This window comes from Salmo salar, chromosome ssa01 (genome assembly GCF_905237065.1).
Source record: "Salmo salar chromosome ssa01, Ssal_v3.1, whole genome shotgun sequence".
NCBI lineage: Eukaryota > Metazoa > Chordata > Actinopteri > Salmoniformes > Salmonidae > Salmo > Salmo salar.
In genome coordinates, this window is record NC_059442.1 from 76,152,748 (window position 1) to 76,166,120 (window position 13,373).

The window sequence follows — 13,373 nt, forward strand, 5'->3', positions numbered from 1 at the left end:
CATATACCAAAGCACATCACAGAAAGCCCCTCAATCCCTAACAGGTTCCATATACCCACACGTATAAATCAGTAACGTACATAAAACAGTATTCAGAACGAGACCTACCCCTTGCATCACATTTTCATACTGGGAAGACCTGACGTTCGCGATCTCCCCCTATCTGCAAGCAGGGCCAATCACAACACACCTTATTGTCATTAGAGTTGAACCAACCAATAAGAATGCTTGAACATTAAAAACACATTTCTTTGGAGGCAAGTGGAAACATAACCAACCCTGTTACATTAGGAGCATTAACATAGCAGGTTAGGATAATTATATTACCCTTAGGAAAAGGGTTAGGGTTAGCTAAAATGCAAAATAAATCAACTTTTGACGTCAGCTTGACAAAAGCTGTATCCCATCTAGACATGAAGTGTGTGAGTATGCATGGTTGACACAAGGTGTGTAAATGAATGTGTGTACAGTGTATATCCGTGCCATGTGCTAGTTACTGCTCTCTCTCTCTATCTATCCTTTTCATCTGTGCTATTAGCTGAGATCCCCCATTAGAACACCAATCTGCTCAGTAAGATCGCTGCCCAGCAAAAAGGGGACGTCCTGTGGACATTCAGCGACATTCCCGTTAGGTCCCTTAATGCTCAGTAAGATCGCTGCCCAGCAAAAAGGGGACGTCCTGTGGACATTCAGCGACATTCCCGTTAGGTCCCTTAAGGGTTTCGGTGCGATGCTACCCCAATGAAGAGGTTCTAAGAACTCTGCGTGATCGTTCTCTGGTAGACCTTTGTGTAGTTCCCTGTAAGTTACTAAGACGTCACTGAGGGCCATGTCAGGACCTTTTTAAGACATTTTCCAGGGCTTTTATTTAACTATTCTTTAGGACGTTGTGTGATGGTCCCAAGCGAATGTTCTCTAGGGGACTTTTTTGTAGTTCACAATTTGTCCCAGGATGTTTTTAGGACGTTCTTGGAACGTTGTGTCATGGTCCCCTGAATGTTCTTGGGACGTTGTGTCATTGTCCCCTGGAGGTTTTTGCCACGTGATGGTCCCTGGTGTAACAAACCACTATAATTAAAGTAATTAGATGCCATGGGGGTTTTAAGGTAAGCTGTTCAGCTAAAATAGTGTAAAAATCTTTTATCAATGAATGCACAACCTCTAGATTTGGGGTATGCTGATCTTTCTGCTGCACCACAAAGTCTGTAGAAGTTCAGAAGTACTCTACACATTCAGCACCTATAATACATCTCTGCCCTTAGCAAAAGAGTGCCATTTTCTTTATAGTTATCTTTTAAACTGACATTTGTGTCATTGATTTAATTTACTTATTTCAGCAATTTGAGTTTGTGTTTTTTGTATAGTTGTCTAATGTTGGTGGGGCGTGTTATTTTGTTTTAATGTTACACCTGAATTGGAATGCTGTGAACCAAGAGGTTGTGAGTTCAATCCTAGTTGAGGACATGTTAAGTAATAATTAGTGTAGGAATAAACATACACAATTTAATCATGTATTTTAACGTGTATCAACAATTATGTAAGTAGAAAACAGTATGTTAATAGCACTCTGGTTCACCGATCAGGGCCTTGATGGTCTTGGCAACAGTAGCAAGGGGTGATGTGTAATGAAACTAACTTGCGCGTGGGGGATGACGACGTTTCTTTGGGACCATCAGGTGATGTCCATGGGACAAACCGGGAACTAGACAAAAACATCCATTGGACCATGACACAATGTCCTGACGACTTTAGGAGACAATTTTGTGACATCCTGGGGACATCCTAACAACTGATTATTGTTTGCAGGGAGTGTCCTCAACAGTACCCTAAAAACTAGATGATTACACCATTTAACCTGTCCTAGTGTTCTGGTGTTGCTCTCTCCAGAAATATGGCCTGGAGTCTGGACAGTGATCCACTACCACCACTGCCTAGAAATTAAGAGCAATGCACATAGCTGAATAATCCACATGAATAGGTTTAAAGTATAACAATAACTAACTATTTGCAATTTAGATACTGTATTTGTAATGTCAAACCAGACTACAATAGAGAGATCTAATTCAGTAGGGAGGACCATTTAGTGGATGATGCCTGTTGGTTAGAGAAAGAGAGAGAGAGGAAGCCTAACAAATAACATCCATAAATGTTTACCGAAGAGGATGAATGACATTATGTCTAATATTCAAAATGACTTGTATTCATCTACTCTACTCTAACATTTTTTGATAGTGGCATCACGGGAGGAAGGCCATGAATGTTTTAGGTCAATAAACATTATGAAATATTTTGTTGAACAACAGTTTCATGAGGGGAGATGTTCCCGCAGGTGCCCTGCTTTGGGTAAGATTGAGAAGAGACCTTGTAGTCTCACATACCTCTGGCTTTGTGATTGTGTTGTAGCCATTCAGTGGGGTTGTGTTGTGAGTGTCAGCCAGGTGCATCCTCGGTGTGCACTGATGACATCACAGGAACTTCCTCTCCTCGGGGTTCTAGAACTCGGCAGTACTCTCTTCTCTTCCTGCAGGAAACAATGCAGGGGGAGGCATTAAGTGTGGTTGGTGTGTGTTTTCAACATAACCTTGAGCTTCATCTACTGGGATATGAGTATGGAGATTAGAGAAAAAGACGCTAAGTGGGAGCCGAGGTCAATGCACAGTAAGGATGTGTAGGCCTATGTGTGTGTATCACCTCTAACCCGTATTTGTGTGTGTGTGTGTGTATGGTCTGTGTGTGTGATTGTGTGTGTGTGTGTGTGTTTTGTCTATGCATGCATATGTGTGTGTGTGTATGTTTCTCTCTTTGTGTGTGTGTCTCTCTAGGCTGGGTATGAACTGGTGTCGGTGGACGGTGAGTCTCTGCAGCGTGTGACCCATCTTCATGCGGTGGACGTAATTCGCCGGGCATTCAGCAACAAGGCCAAAGACTCCATGGTGTTCATCGTCAAGGTCCCCAAGGGGCCCTAAGAACCCCAGAGCCCTGCTGACTAGCCCACTGTCAGGCTTACACAAATACTACAACCTCAGTACTACAGGCCTGTCAAAAAGGATGCTCCGAGGTGCAGTTCACCAACCCACTTTGTCTGGAAATGGAAATGAATGAAATGCTGGTGTTCAAACCAGAACGTTATCAGATACAAGTATGTGGATTTACAGAAGAGGAGGATTCGTCTGGTGCAGATGGTTCGGAATGGAAGGGAATGGTCTACTCACAGAGGAGAGGAAGGTACCTCTGACACTGACCAATACGCTTGCTTCTCCTCTAGGGCAAAAGGGACAATGATTCCATAGAAAACAGGAAATACTACTAAAACAAAGATTGGTAACGTGACATGTTATGTTGCATCTGCAGTCGACATGTGGGTCTACTGTGCCTACTTTGAGTATAATAATGTGATAAATATTATTTATCAAACATAGACTGGATTATATGTATCCCTTTTGTTATATTAACTTATATTGTTAGCTAGCGTTGTTAGGAGTCAGCAGCTATAGCAATCATATTAACATAATGTACTGTAGGTAACTTCATCATATTAACATAATGTACTGTAGGTAACTTCATCATATTAACATAATGTACTGTAGGTAACTTCAAGGGAAGGAAACTTTATTTTGTGAAAGCAAGAGAAAAAAACATGCAGGCACGCACGCACGCACGCACGCAGACTCACTCACTCACTCACTCACTCACTCACTCACTCACTCACTCACTCACTCACTCACTCACTCACTCACTCACTCACTCACTCACTCACTCACTCACTCACTCACTCACTCACTCACTCACTCACTCACTCACTCACTCACCAACCCACACTCTCACCACTCGCACGCAGGAAGTATAACCCTCCCTATACACACAGTTCCAGGGACAATTTCAGTTCACCGGGGTCCTGCCAGAGAGAGATTACTGTGTCCAACGTCATGAGATTTATAGTCCAGATTAAGCCTCTGTATTATAGTTGTGGTTTAGTGGATGTCTAGGGGATCAGTACAAATTGCAGCTCTGTTTAAAACTGTATTTCTGGCAAACAGAGTTCATGTTTCTGGAGCAGGATGCCACTTTAGTTGCTTGATTACGTAGGCTTGTGGACTGAGCCTGAACAGACATGTGGAGGAGATGGAGGAAAACCTAAATGATGTACAGGATGTGAGGACCAGTGGCTTAAACTAAGGCTGGGGGGAGAGAAGTTGGGAGAGAGGCGGAGGGGCTAGGACTGGGGTGAAGAGAGAAAGGGTGGGAGAGAGGGACTGCCTGGGCCAGGGAAAGAAGGGCTGGCACGACAGGAGGTTGGTGGCACCTTAATTGGGGAGGACGGGTTGGTGATAATGACTGGAGCAGAATAGGTGAAATGGTATGAAATACATGGTTTCCATGCGTTTCATGCCATTCCATTGGCTCTGTTCCAGACATTATTATGAGTCGTCCTCCCCTCACCAGCCTGGCACAGGAACAGAGGGGCAGGGCGAGACGGGGTAAGACTTGGAAAGATAGGCTAGGGCTGGGAGAGAGTGGGAGAGAGGGGCTGCATGGATCTGGGAAGGGTTGATGAAGGGCTGGTGTTAGGTCAAGGGTTAATATTAGGTTATGTTTAGGTCCCTAACTCCCTGGAATCACCAGAGTGTACCACACATAGTTCCTTACCTTTATGAGCGGCAGAGGGCCTGAGAGGTGCTTACATATGACTTGCTGCAGGGCTAGGGCGTCTGGCTGGTGACAAATGCTGCGGTAAAGCTCAATGGCAGTATGGTCGGATAAGCTTCTGTTATTTATATATATGTATATGTGTATATATATATATATATGTATATGATATGTATATGTGGGTGTGTGTGTGTGTAATTAATCATAATAAACATGTAATAAACATATAATAAGGTACATCCAAAATGTTTTCAGAGCTATCATATTAATTTATCACAATAAATGTTTGTTTTATTGACACTTTACACCGTCTTTCTGTCTCTCTGGATCGTGTAATATTAATGGAAGTAGCTACAGAAAGTCGTTTGGTTGTCAACTGATAAATATGAAGGGGCAAATCTTCACTTCCACTTAAGTCAAATTTTCACTAAGGCTGAGATCAATTTTTTCAATGGCAATTGCAGATTGTGAACATTTGAGGGAGTTTGGATTCACCCCAAAAAGCCTTCATCACTTCAGAATAATTGTTTTCACCAGTGTAAATTCCAACAACCATTACTCCATGGTGACATTTTGTATCTTTAATTAAAAACAAACTTAATTTTGTACAATAAATTTACAGCATGAAAATATACATGACCATGGATTAATAAAGAAACAGAACACCTAAACACACTAAAATATAATTGTATACTTATGCACACTAAGGAAGAAAAGAAACAAGACAAATACAAACAAACGTGTTACGTTGCTTTGGTCTATAGTCGCAGTGGCTACATTTGAAATATTTATTTTCGTCTGAGTAAAGGACTAGAATGTCACTCAATGTAGAAGTAACTGCCAAAATAAAGGAAACACCAACAGTCTTAATAGGGTGTTGTGCCTCCACGAGCCAGAAGAGCTTCAATGCACATTGGCATAGATTCTATAAGTGTCTGGAACTCTATTGGAGGGAAAACGCTGGTGTTTTGTTGGTGGTTACACAATCTCCGCTCCACAATCTCCCATAAGTGTTAAATTGGGTTGAGATCTGGTTTTCATGCTCATCAAACCATTCAGTGATCACTTGTGCCCTGTGGACAGGGGCCTTGTAATCCTATGGGGGCATAGCCATGGTAGCCAAAATAATGGACTGCCCAGCATTTTTATACATGACCCTAAGCATGATGGGATGTTAACTGCTTAATTAACTCAAGACCCACACCTTAGCACCTACTTTCAATATACTTTGTATCCCTCATTTACACACGTTTCCTTTATTTTGGCAGTTACCTGTATGTCATTTTCAGTTAGATACTGACTGTATTTACACAGAAAATTGTTATTATGGGGTTATGAAGAAAAGTGAGAAATGTGGAAAGGGGTATCCAGAGTGCACTGTGCTTTCACCGAGGGGGTTCCTCACAGTTAATTTAGTCAACAAAAATAAGAACTCAAATATTTATCAAACACCTACTTTTTCAGTGGCAGTTGACTAGACTATAACTGACTAAATAAACCAGAAAAAAACTATAACTAAACCAAAAAAAATATTTCAGTTGCCTAAAACGAGACGAGACTAAATGATCTCAAGTCTGACTACTAAGTGGACTGAACAATAGTTTTTAGAACTGATCGGTGGTGGTGTTCGTGATTCCTCATCACTCAGAAGTTATGTAGAATGTTTCCCAGTTGCTTTGAATGTTCAAAATTACAGTGTAGGAACACTTTTAAAGCCTCAAAGGAAAGGATTATCCAACTATCAAAACAACTTGAGGGCAAATAAATCTGATTTTCCCGTTAAGACACAAGTCACTTGGCCAGGAATCAGATTTGTATCTGACTTCAAACCACCTGCGAAGGTGGTTTGAAATGTGGCTTGAATTATCAGATTCCATGTGCTTTTTGCCTGTTCAGACTGCAGGAAAAAGAAAAGATTGGATATGCAAATAGGATTTAAGTCATTTCAAACTGCCAATGTGAACATGGCTTAAGAAAACGGCTTGAGAGATTACCGCTCAAAAGATATGACCCATAATACTGACGCTACGATTTTTCTTTCTATCATGCATTGGCGGGGCGCATTTAACATTCATAAAGCATATCGCGGGCCGTTCTAAAACTAGGACCGGACCATTAACCATTTATTTAGACTACACTTTGTTCAGTCATGTTACCTCATTAGCTAGTTATACCTACCAACCTGGGCCGTGTTCAGCAGGACGGAACACTCTGGTAGGCATGTTTGTTCTACATAGCACATTTCTATCTGACATGTTGAATAAGGAATAACGTTGGCTCTATTCATGGAATTTCTATTTGCAACGTTCAACAAAGTTTTGCAACTGAACGTGGCCCTGGTAACATTACCAGTAGCCTATGCAAACATTTGGTAGCATAGAAAGAAAGGAAAAGGAATAGCAAACAATTTATTGAATAAATTCATCTTGACACTACACTACCTCTGACTGGGTAAATAACTTTATTTTGAGTGGACCCAGTGACTCAGACTTGAGCACTTGGACCAGGACTCGTGACTCGACCATTGGTGACTCTGACTTGGACTCGAGCACAGGGGACTTAGTTGGGACTTGATTAGGTTTCGAGGTTTAATTAATCAACTACATCACTGGGCAAAACAGTCATTAGCTCCCTCCCGTTCGAAATCATTACCCACTGGGCAAAAACTGGTTGAATCAACATTATTTCCACGTCATTTCAACAAAAACATTTAATGTGATGAAGTTGAATCAATGTGGAAAACTGATTGGATTTGGAAAAAGTAATCAATGTAAGGAAGTGTCGTCTTTTATCCTAACTTTTATCCTAAATCCAATGACATTACATTTTATGTTGATCTCACATTGAATTCAGGTTAGTTGACAACTCAACCAAATGTAAATCAAAAGTAGACGCTGAACTGACGTCTGTGCCCCGTTCTACTTTTGGACATCAATGTGGCTGCGGCGTCTGTGGAACGTTGATAACAATGGAAATGACGCGACCGAGGCCAGACAATTCTTATATATGTTTGTCATATTTCTGCTGTTGGGATGAGAATAGGATTTTATGCAGAAAAATATGTTGGTAGGACAAGGCTGTGTTTGTTTGTGCACATGGAAGTCAGTGATTTATGTTTACTATAGGTTAATGAGGCAATAAAAATGTGACGTAACTAAATGACTAAAATGAAAGGGCATTTAGTTGACAAAAATGGACCACTGTTTTTGTCATTTTGTCAATAACTACACTAAATCATTATTGAAATGTGAATCAGACTTAATTATATTTAAGTCAAAATGACTAAATCTGAAACAGAGTGCCAAAATGAACACTGGGGTCCCTTTCAGTTCACTTTACCAGTGCTACTGTACTGTGTTAACCATTACACCTGTGCTACTGTGTTAACCATTACACCTGTGCTACTGTGTTAACCATTACACCTGTGCTACTGTGTCAACCATTACACCTGTGCTACTGTGTTAACCATTACACCTGTGCTACTGTGTTAACCATTACACCTGTGCTACTGTGTTAACCATTACACCTTTGCTACTGTGTTAGTCATTACCACTCGGGGGCTCCCAAGTGGCGCAGTGGTCTAAGGCACTGCATCTCAGTGCTAGAGGTGTCACTACAGACCCAGGTTCGATTCTGGGCTATATCACAGCTGGCTGTGATTGGGAGTCCCATAGGGCAGCGCACAATTGGCCCAACATGATCTGGGTTAGTTGTTGGCTGTGGTAGACTGTCATTGTAAATAAGAATTTGTTCTTAGCTGGCTTGTCTAGTTAAATAAAGGTTCAATTTAAAAAAATACACCTGAGCTGCTTTTCCCACCTGACTGTGTTACAGATGATGGTACATCCACACTGGAATATATGTTCTATTCCTCTCTTAAAAATACATCTTGAATGTTGTAAAATGGTATCCTTGTAGACCTATACGACTAAATTGAAGATGAATGTTTCTACCATATGTGATGAACACATTTTTAGTTGAGATATTATTTGGATGAAATGCTTTGTGTGTTAATAAGTGTAGTCTGAAGATGACAAACACAACGAAGACGATGATATTGGGTGATATAGATTATAATGGCCGCCAAATGAAAACGCAATCGCATTGAACAAGGATGACCATTAATGTGCTGACCAATGTGAACCTTGGCTAAAAGCTGGATATTTCCCATATTGTTGTATGTTTGTTTAATCATAATGCAGCTTGATCAAGAACAAAGAGTGGAGTTTGAATCGTGACTTTTTTGTTTGTTCAAGATGATGTAAAAAATGTTTTATGCATGCAATAGATGTTCGTGCCACTCTTTCCAGACCCTTTCCAATTGTGTTTAATCATCTCATTGGTATATGTGTGGTACTGTAAAGATATATAGAACTCTTTATTATACTTTGTACATTAAACCCACAATGGTACTGGTGTTACCACAAAATATCTTCAGGTGCTATATAAAAAAAATATTCATCATCATCATAGATCATATTGATTTCCATTTATCTGTTAGATTCCTTTTTATAAACTCTGTTTACCTCTCTAATATAAAAGACCAGAGCTCTAGTTTAATCCCTTCTTATGAGGAAGCACAACTGAAGACTCCCATATTTATCTATGGTTCCCCACATAGAAATAGAATTACATTCTATTAATTATATTTCTATGGCAGTGGTTGCCAAAATGTTGATATAACCACTGTAACAGTTCCATAATGACCTGGTTGTCATGCCTTAGGCTAATACATCATGCACTGTCCAGCACAAACCCCTACATCAGGGATCATCAACTAGATTTAGCCGCAGGCTTAAATTTTCTTGAGCGGATGGTCAGCGGACTGGTACATAATTACAAATAATTTGTAGACCGCAAATTGACCGCAAAATGCCCAAACATATATATTTGACTAAAACAATAATTTCAAACCTTGTTTACATTTGTATACGATCACATGTATCTATTTCACTATTATGCATGGGAATACTTTGGAACAGATTTCCAAAATTAAAATCACCTGGAGCTGATTTGCTGGTGTTTTTAGTCGTTTATGTCTAACAACATTTAAAAAATATATAATTTGAGAGAGATATATATATATATATGTGTTTTCTTTTGCTCAGAAAACTTGGGAGGCCAAATAAAATCACTGCCAGTTGGGGAATCCTGCCCTACATTACCTGGACCGTCCTCTCCCAGACTTTGACAGACAAGGGAAAGACATGCAATTTTGCCATCCACATTATCTAGATGTCAGTGAGTGAGCCTCACAGTCACTGGCCAGAAGGGACAGGAAGTCTAGGAAGTGTTATTTGGCTTTTTGATGAGAAGGAGTGAGAGGGGGGGGGGGGGTCTAGTAATAAAAAGTAAAACGTTAGAAGAGTATTCACAGTCCAGCGTGTACAACAGTGAGAGGCCAAGGGAGGAAGGAGCAAAGTACAGTTGAACAGGGATGTTTTGTTGGTTTCACTGTGATACCATAAGGAAAAGCGACACCATATGCTCACTGATCCAAGACGGCTTCATAACAGTCCCAGCAGCCAATGCAGCATCGATATCTTTGACGGGCAGCTTGAGTTGACCAATTAAGGTTTGTTTCTTTCTCTGATATGAAAGTTTGTGCTGGAGAGAGAGAGAGAGAGAGAGAGAGAGAGAGAGAGAGAGAGAGAGAGAGAGAGAGAGAGAAGGGCAGCGGTTGTATTTGTGCTGATATCTCCCATGCTAATCACTGCCTCATAGTGCTACATGCTTCTATTTGTGTCATTCACACGAGAGAGGTTGTAGAGAAGATACAATAGGGTGACTATTGATTGGCTTAAAGAGAGGAGGAGCACAACACAGCACTCACATTAAGCCTTTGATGTCTTCTTTTGGTTTTCTCTTCCTTCTCACCACATTTGGGGAGCTGAGAGTCAATATCAACTGACAGATATGGTTCAGCCAATGACAGAACAGAATGTTGACATTTTAGCAACAAGCAGCCAATGATAGAAATCCAGGATGTTTGAAGATTCCATGAACAAGGAAGAGTGTAGACAACAGTTCCTTTCTTAGCCAGTGCTGATAACTGAACAGTTGCATTTGCTATTTGTGCCAAGAGTCCTTATACATCCCATCAAAATACTACATAGTCTTTCCATAGCTGAGAAAAGACAAGGTTGTGGCTTCCAATTCCACCGAATGTAAACCCATATTTCAGTGGAGTATTTCTGGTCCTTTCCGTACTACTTCTAGATGAGTTGCTGATCCATTGAACACTGTATATATAACATTGACAACACAAATTGTGAAAGTGTTATTACATCATTGCTTTAGTGCAAAGGTGCACAAAGTCCTGTGGACGAACGGAAACACAGTTGAGTGGTGATGATGTCATCGTTATAGTAATGTCATCATTATGTGCTGGTGGTCAGGTAGTCACACCTGTGTGCTCCATACAGATGTGATTATACTTGACTTGATTCTCCCCTTTGCTTTCAATACACTGATTTGAGTGGCACCTGCTTGTTTCTCAAGTCAAAAGTCATAATATATGTCCAACAGAGTGCTGGTACTATAGCTGGGCAATCAAACCCATGTGAGGAGGCAAGGAGGATGTGTTGGTCTGAGGGTGAATCTTACTCTGGGGAGGAAGACACTCTCAACTATTGAGATACACACTAACCTCTCTTTTAAGTCTGAATAAAGATGTGATGGAGTCTTTTCTGACTGCAGGTAGTCAGCTGTTCCTGTGTGGTCCAGGAGGAGGGTGCATCCCAATGTCAAGTGGAGCGGATCCACCCTTAAACAGAGATGCTCCCTTAATGTCCATGACAGCAAACGGTCCATAGAGAAGTAAAGAGTGCTTGTACTGTGGTTAGGGGAATATGTTCAGATATACCCTCGGTATTCTAGATGCACATTTCAAATGGCACCCTGTTCTCTAGCCAAAGTTAGTGCACTACATAGGAAATAGGGTTCCGTTTTGGATGCAACCCTCTCAGTAGCAGTGATGGGGAAATCAGATCATTTCAGGGTGCTGGTATTAATAGTCATGGGGGCGAGAGGACACCCATGTCTCTAAATATCAGGAGATGCTACTGTCGGAGCTAGAAACACAAGCATTTAACATCTGCTAAACACATGTATGTGACCAATACAATTTGATTTGATTTTGATATCACTGGGGTTAGACGACGTCCCTGTCTGGTCTCTAAATCTCAATGGGGCGAGAGGACACCCCTGTGTTGTCCCCTCTAGATCTCAGTAGCGGTCATCTCCTCAAAGTGGATGTCGTTGCTGCCGCTTTGGATGTCGTAGTCCTCTATGTCTCTGTTCTCCAGCTCTAGACTGAGCTCTCTCATCACCCTCTCCAGATCTCTGTTCCTCCTGTACATCTGGATGTAGTTCTGCTGCAGCTGCTTCTGGTAGCGGATCACCTTTTCCTTCTCCTCCTGCCAGACCCTCCTCTCCTCCTCGAACCCTCCCAGCTGCTCCTCACTGCTCCTCCTCTCGTACATCAGCTCTGCCCTCAGCCTCTCCACCTGACAGAGAAGTGATTGATTCATTGATTGACTGAAAACCAGCAATACACAACAGATCAGTGCAAAAACAAGTATTATTCAAGCACCATTCTGCAGATAATAAATTAAGAAAAGTCTGTCTATACATCGTTGGAGCCCACCTGTTGCCTGAGTCCCAGCACAGCTTCAGCACTCAGCCTCTGAGTCTTGGCCTCATCACTCTCCCCTCCCCATACCAGCCTGCCCTCCTCCGCCTCACGGTACCCCGTAGAGGGGCTAGGGCCCCCCTTTCCACCCTCCACACCCCCACGGCCCTGGGGGAGGGGCAGGCTCATGCACTGGCCCTTATTAGCCGGCGCCTGGCCTCCAGGAAGATAGCCTCCTCCCTGATTGGCCAGGGCACCTCGAAGCTGGGCCAACTCTTCTTCCAAGCGTATGACTTTCTCACGGAGAAGCTCAGCCTCGCTCTTCCTGCGCTGGAGCTCATTCTCGCAGACCTCTAGCTCCAGGGAGCGTGTCCGCAGGGCCGACCCAGCCTCCTGGCTCCTGGCCTGGCTGTTTTGGAGGTCGGTCCTGGCCTCCCTCAGCTGGGACTTCAGGACCACCAGTTCCCCACCCTTCTGGCTCAGCTCTGACTGGATCTCCTTCAGTTGCTGTTTCAACAGGGATATCTCACCTGACTTCTGACACACCTGGGGGGGGGATATTTTGTGAATATTCTCTTACTTTGAAATTGTGTACATGAATCAACGTTGACCCTCACACTTACCCTAACCCATGACCCCTAAACCCCTGACTTTTCTCCTCCTCAGTGTCTCACCTCCCACTTTGTCTCCTCTAGGCGCGGTCCCAACTGGATCTGTTCTCTCTGTATGGAGGCACACCTTCTCTCCAGCACCTCCCTGTCCTGCAGCAGAGAGGAGAAGTCCTCCTGAAGCTTCTTTTTCTCCTGCTGCAGCTGGAACACCTGAAGTAGAGACAGACAGTTAGGGTCGTATTTTGACAGTCCAAAAATCAGGAGATGCTACCAAAACAGCAGCAACATTTCAAACAATAGTACAAATAGTACAAACAATAGTAACTTGCTGTCATACAAAACAGGGTCCTACTTCCCAAATTAAGTTGACTGAACTATCTCTGTATCTCTGTCTGTTGCCTGTAGCTGTAAGGCATGTGGTACTCTCTGAGCCTTCTGTGAGCCTGTTTCATCTTAGAAGAACTGCTCTGTCTGTATATCTA

At 42.2% G+C, this 13,373-nt stretch overlaps 2 protein-coding genes across 3 annotated transcripts in view; one reads left to right on the forward strand and one right to left on the reverse strand.

The window, feature by feature from the left end:
* Positions 1–3,660, forward strand: part of pdzd7a (PDZ domain containing 7a) — a 45,326-nt gene extending 41,666 nt beyond the window's left edge. The window contains exon 15 of the mRNA XM_014211854.2: positions 2,823–3,660. Within this exon, the coding sequence (XP_014067329.1) occupies positions 2,823–2,966 (144 nt within the window). The 3' untranslated portion in view covers positions 2,967–3,660. The remainder of the gene's footprint in view (positions 1–2,822) is intronic.
* Positions 3,661–5,213: 1,553 nt separating this feature from the next.
* LOC106613059 (leucine zipper putative tumor suppressor 2 homolog) overlaps positions 5,214–13,373 on the reverse strand; it is a 101,674-nt gene continuing 93,514 nt past the window's right edge. For both annotated transcript variants that reach the window (XM_014214942.2, XM_014214950.2), the window contains 3 exons: positions 12,955–13,101; positions 12,296–12,826; positions 5,214–12,155 (listed from right to left, as the gene is read on the reverse strand). In XM_014214942.2, the coding sequence (XP_014070417.1) occupies positions 11,868–12,155; positions 12,296–12,826; positions 12,955–13,101 (966 nt within the window). In that variant the 3' untranslated portion in view covers positions 5,214–11,867. The remainder of the gene's footprint in view (positions 12,156–12,295; positions 12,827–12,954; positions 13,102–13,373) is intronic.